We start from the raw sequence: 6,000 nt of genomic DNA, 5'->3' as shown, positions 1-6,000 counted from the left end.
CCTCCTGCACCAACTTCACACTACTATCACTGCTCTCTTGAGGTCTTTCCTCCTCCTCTTCTGCACCTCTAATACTGCACACTGACCTGGTTTCATTTGTTTTATTTACAGACAGGATGCCCTCCCTGCCCCCACCAAGCCTTCTCAGCACTACACTACAGTTTTGAGTGTGGATCTTAAGAGTCCCTGTTGCTTTCTGTTTGAATGGTCTGCCTCTCTTTTGTGGCACATTGTTTTCATCAGGTGACCTTTTGTTTGAGGTTCCGTCCTTGGTGGGGTTCACACTCAATGTTTTATTCTTCTTGGGTGGCCTGCCTCTCCGTTTGGGTTCATTGTTTTCATCAGGTGACCTTTTGTTTGAGGTTCCATCCTTGGTGGGGTTCAGACTCAATGTTTTATTCTTCTTGGGTGGCCTGCCCCTCCGTTTGGGTTCATTGTTTCCATCAGGTGACCTTTTGTTTGAGGTTCCGTCCTTGGTGGGGTTCAGACTCAATGTTTTATTCTTCTTGGGTGGCCTGCCTCTCCGTTTGGGTTCATTCCTTGGGTTGTTCTGTCTCAGATTTTCTTGACTCTCTCCCGCCACTTTTGCTTTGGGCTGTCTACCTCTCTTCCTTGATGTATCACCCTCAACGCTCACCTTCTGCACTGACTTTTGTTTGGGCAATCTACATCTTTTCTTTGATATATTACCCTCATCATTCACCTCCAGCACTGACTTTCTTTTGGGAGGTCTACCTCTTCTTCTTGGTAAGTTGCTCACATCTGAAAGCCTGTCCTGCACAGAAAGCTTCCTCAAATCAGCAGTTTTGTTTTGGGAAAGGCTTACTTCATCCACAGGTGCTTTTGCTTTCTTTCGAGACTTGTTTTCATCAGATGACCCCACTGTGTTTGTAATAAGATTATCAGAAAGTTTTCTCTTTTTATGCAATCTGGTGGGTAAATTCACCCTGGCATGGTAATGAGAGCCATCCCAAGTGGGGTCATCCTCATCAACCTCATTATCCTCTATCTCCTCACATATAAAGTCATCACTTAACCCAAGCTGTTGTTTCCTTCTCTGCAGTGATTCCTCTACTTCTCTAACAAGATCATCCTCATCACAACATGAATCTTGCCTCAATGAGATCGCTGGGGAGACAGTGCTGGTTTTTATGGTTGCACCTGTCCTGGAAAGGTTCTTCTGGGGGTATAAGGGAGTTGAACTTGGTTTGTTTTTGCTGTTGTGTGGAGACTGGTAGGGACATTCATCTAGTGGAGGAGGAAGTCCGTGTGCCAGGGAAATGTACCGCTCAATAACCTGGTTGAATGCTGTTTTATTCCTGTTGAGGATATCACGGTGTAGTGCCTCTGTCTGAAACTGAAATTGTAATAGAATTAGAGAATATATATATAGTCAGTTTTTAACATAAGTCTACATACAGCAATATATTGAAGGTAATAATAAAGTTCTCATATCCATTTCTTTCTCATCCATCTTCCCATATTCAGTCCATGCCAAAGTTATCAATAAGGCAAAATTCTAAAATTTTCAGCATGTTACATTTACTGAGCCTCAAACCATTTGTGCTGACTAGTTTATATATATATAAAAAAGAATACAGTAAACTCTATAAGTCACACTTCTATACTCCAGATATTGGATACGGTGTTAATGAGTTTTCAGTAGTGTCACCGACAAGTCAGACGGATGCATACAAAAGCAAATGAGACCAAAAGTGCTCAGTGATATGTTTTCCCAAAAGACAAACACTTTTCACTGGTCAATCAGTGAGTAGTAGCCACAGCACCACAGCAGTCAAATTCCCGTAGGAATTTTTTTTTTGAAGAATGAAATATAGAATATAATGCTCTTTGAGACCCAGAAAGTTGGTGTTGTATACAGAAATATTTATTTTCTTGTCATTTCACATTAAATAAAAACTGAAAATGACATAACGCAAGGGAAAGAAGGGAAGATGCTGCATTTTCTAAAGACATTTCGCATCTTTTTGATCCTAGGTAGCGTTGTCCAACTATTTTGTAGCTGTGACTTTAATCCCGGAGCAGTGCTGTTTTTTTGTATGCTGGTGAATTTCTTGCATCATCTCTTAACATAATCATCATGTGCAGGTGAGGAAATGTATATTTTTACAATATTATAGTTGACATCAATCTAAAACAAGGAGAAAATTAGAGTTGGCTCAGAACTCATACATGCAAACTGTAAACATAACTCTTGCCACACAGAAAGCATCTGCCGCTGGATGTGGGGCATATACAAAGGATTAAGCACAGGTGATCTGTATTCTGTAGTCATCCTCTAGGAACAAATTGTCAAATTCCTCCATCTTCCTACTTCCGATAGTGTGCAATCTGTACTGGAATCTGAAGTGATGTACATGACAGTTTTTCCCGGGCGGTGGTGCCTGTCGTCAGGCAGAAGGGCTGTAATTCGTTTTCAGCACTAAAGCTGTGTTGTATGCTTCCGTTTGACTTGTCAGTGACATTACTGAAATGTTTTTAAGTCAGACTATTTCAGGGGTCCAGACACATATCCATAAATCAGACCAAAATCCCTCACAAAGCCATGTTAGAGAATAATCTAGTTCTAGTAAATTACCATGCAGAGAACCACCAACATGCCAGCATCTCTCCCCCATGGACACCACCCCAAGCACCACCACCAGGACCACATTCTCAAGAAGACCCACCCTACAGGAACTTAACGACTCAAGGCTGGAGGCTGCAGAACGCTTAGCCTCAGGCCTTACTATTATTTCCGATTGGGGCAAGAGGAACCTGGTGTCCTTCAACGCCTCAAAAACACAGTTTCTCCACCTATCCACTCAACACAATCTTCCAAACAACTATCCCCTATTCTTTGACAGCACCCAGCTATCACCTTCCTCAACACTAAACATCCTTGGTCTATCCTTAACTCAAAATCTCAACTGGAAACTTCATATCTCATCTCTTACGAAATCAGCTTCCTCGAGGCTGGGCGTTCTGTACCGTCTCCGCCAGTTCTTCTCCCCTGCACAGCTGCTGTCCATATACAGGGGCCTTGTCCGCCCTCATATGGAATATGCATCTCATGTGTGGGGGGGCTCCACTCATACAGCTCTTCTGGACAGAGTGGAGGCTAAGGCTCTTCGTCTCATCAGCTCTCCTCCTCATACTGATAGTCTTCTACCTCTTAAATTCCGCCGCGATGTTGCCTCTCTTTCTATCTTCTAGCGATATTTCCACACTGACTGCTCTTCTGAACTTGCTAACTGCATGCCTCCCCCCCCTCCCGCGACCCCGCTGCACTCGACTTTCTACTCATGCTCATCCCTATACTGTCCAAACCCCTTATGCAAGAGTTAACCAGCATCTTCACTCTTTCATCCCTCACGCTGGTAAACTCTGGAACAATCTTCCTTCATCTGTATTTCCTCCTGCCTACGACTTGAACTCTTTCAAGAGGAGGGTATCAGGACATCTCTCCTCCTGCTTTTGGACACCTCTTTTATTTCTTTCTTAGGAGCAGCGAGTAGCGGGCTTTTTTTTGTTAATGTTTTCTTTTTTGTGTGCCCTTGAGCTGCCTTCTTTGTTGTAAAAACAAAAAATAAATAAAAAAATAAAAAACTAACAGAACTCCACCGTAAGGGGGGCGACTACGGGGTATTTTTGACGAATATATTTAAAATTGGACGAGTACATGTTTTTCGCTCAGCGTGGCCGGGAAACCCTAAATTACCATGTGGTGAGGTTTGTTTTCGTAAAATTAAAACCCCTCCCCCCTGGGGGGGTTTTGCGTCATAGTCGGACATGCGCGTCATAAGACGCTCATGTCAACATATGCGGTATCATTCGTATATACGTAAAAATTGCATTAGAATATTTTAATTCTTCGTAAATTTTGTCATCTGTCATCCTCTCTTCTTCGCGCGGAGAGGCAGGGGAGGAAGAGAGGTGCCACCGCGCCAGTGCCAAGCGAGACACAGACGGGAAGAGTATGTCGTACTTTTCTCTCCTCTCCAGCCAAAAAAAACGTCCTTACAAATGATGTACAAGTGCAAGGCAACCAGAAAAAGAGTCACCAACATCAAGAGGTCTTGTGGAGCGGCCAAACCTCAGATAACAAGCAAGAGAGTAGCGTAGAGGCAAGGCACTCCCACGAGGCACTCCCACGGCACTCGCTTACGCTGAGTGCCGGCCCAGATGCCTGATCATTCTCCAGTAAGTCAACAAGATATACACAATAATATGTGAAAGTTTCATGCCAATCAAATAAATGCAAATGGCAGGACAGGAATGAAATGTAAAAAAATCTTTAGAAGCCAATATCTCAAAAATTAGTTTTTTAAAATTAAAATAATTTCACAAAATCGGTAAAAAGTCTGATCGACTTTTGTTAGGTATCTGTTGAAACTACAACTAAAGGGCAATTTTTAGTTGGAAATAGATTTTCAATAATGTCAAAAGAAAACGGGACACAAAGAGGAGAAAATAATAACTGACAAAAGATTGTAATTTTTTTTCTTCGAAGACAAAACAAAAAATCAAAAAGTTACTTACAACAAAATGTAGATAGGTAAACAAAGTTTCTATGGTATTTTTTTTCAAACCGATTAACTGAAAATTAAAGCCTGTGGAACAAAAAAACAAAAAATACACTTTGTTCGAGTCTCTCCTAAACTTCACCCAAATTTGATGAAATTCACAGAATAAGAAACCTTTACAGTAACAAACAACATACTAAGATTTCAAAGCTATTGGACGTACCATATGCGCAGGAGGACACCCCGTAGTCGCCCCCCTTTACCTATCAGATACTATCCTGCTGTTATAAAAATAGTAACCAATCTCCATTTACTTATTAAAACCTCAAAAACAACTGACTTGCAATGGAAATTGTGATCAGAGTGTTGATTGACACATGGAAATCTTACAGATATTGTGTTAATCATTGGAATAATTTTAAATATAATTTTTGAGCATTTATACTCGGCTGTGTCTCATAAGGGCTATTACAAGCGAAAGGACTGTGGGATGATTTTTTCTGGTTCCTATTGATTCCTTCCTTACATATATAGCCACGAGTCTCCTGAAAGTGTAGTCAAAGATGTAAGTCCGTATTCTTAAACATATCTGCATCTCAGTTCGCCTGTTCAAAAAGTTTCTCTTAGAAGCTGCTGGAGTTTTCATGGATTGTTTCGTGATTCTAGTGATAGTTTTACAAGACTCCCGCACCATAAACATGAATATCACCCATGAAAACCCAGTTAATTTTCTCTGTTGCTTTAGAAAATAGTCATAATGGGAGCCCGACACATTTAAGAATAGGACCATAGTACCTACAGGCAGAGAAAGAAAAGGACGAAGAGAAAGAGTGCGGCTCTTTTCCTCATTTCATTCATTTCATTTAATTTCTATGGGACCCGCAGAGGGCCACTCTTGGGTGGCATGATATGCGGGGGTTGTGCGGGGGATTCAAAGGGACAGGACAGGATTAGGATAAGGGTTAGGACGAGGAAAGGTATTGGGACATGATGATGGGCCAAGATTGGGGAGATAATGACTGATGATCCTATTCCTAAATGTGTCAAAAGTGGGACTATTAACTACATGAGATGGGAGATGATTCCACTCTTGGATGCTACGGGGAAAGAATGAATATTTGAATATACTACAATAAAACCTCACCATTTGCACACTCGCCATTTACGCGGCCTTAATTTGCGGCCATCGTCCCACCATTTGTGCAGGTGGTCTTGCCATCTGCGCACCTTGCCCCCCCACCACTGACTAAGGGTCGGTTCCCCCTAGTGCCGTCTCCCGCGTAAATTTAAATTTCTACGTAGTATTGGTAAACATGTCCATGGTGGTGATGAAGGTGGTGGTGGTGACGAAGGTGATGGTGATGATAAAAGTGGTGGTAGTGGAGATGAAGGTGGTGGCAGTGATAAGGTGGTGGGGGTTATGAATGTGGTTGTGGTGATGAAGGTGATGGTGGTGGTAAGAAGTGTTGGTGGT

General features: G+C 42.1%; 1 protein-coding gene across 5 annotated transcripts in view; it reads right to left on the bottom strand.

Moving 5' to 3' along the window:
- Positions 1–25: 25 nt before the first annotated feature.
- LOC126989388 (uncharacterized) overlaps positions 26–6,000 on the bottom strand; it is a gene marked incomplete at its 3' end in the record, with an annotated part of 74,733 nt that continues 68,758 nt past the window's right edge. For all 5 annotated transcript variants that reach the window (XM_050847991.1, XM_050847993.1, XM_050847994.1 and 2 more), the window contains 1 exon segment: positions 26–1,357. In XM_050847991.1, coding sequence (XP_050703948.1) covers positions 26–1,357 — 1,332 coding nt within the window.

The sequence above is a fragment of the Eriocheir sinensis genome, unplaced genomic scaffold, assembly GCF_024679095.1.
Source record: "Eriocheir sinensis breed Jianghai 21 unplaced genomic scaffold, ASM2467909v1 Scaffold1147, whole genome shotgun sequence".
In the NCBI taxonomy this organism is placed as follows: domain Eukaryota; kingdom Metazoa; phylum Arthropoda; class Malacostraca; order Decapoda; family Varunidae; genus Eriocheir; species Eriocheir sinensis.
The sequence above is the reverse complement of the archived record's forward strand: the minus strand, read 5'-3'. Positions and strand labels throughout refer to the sequence as shown.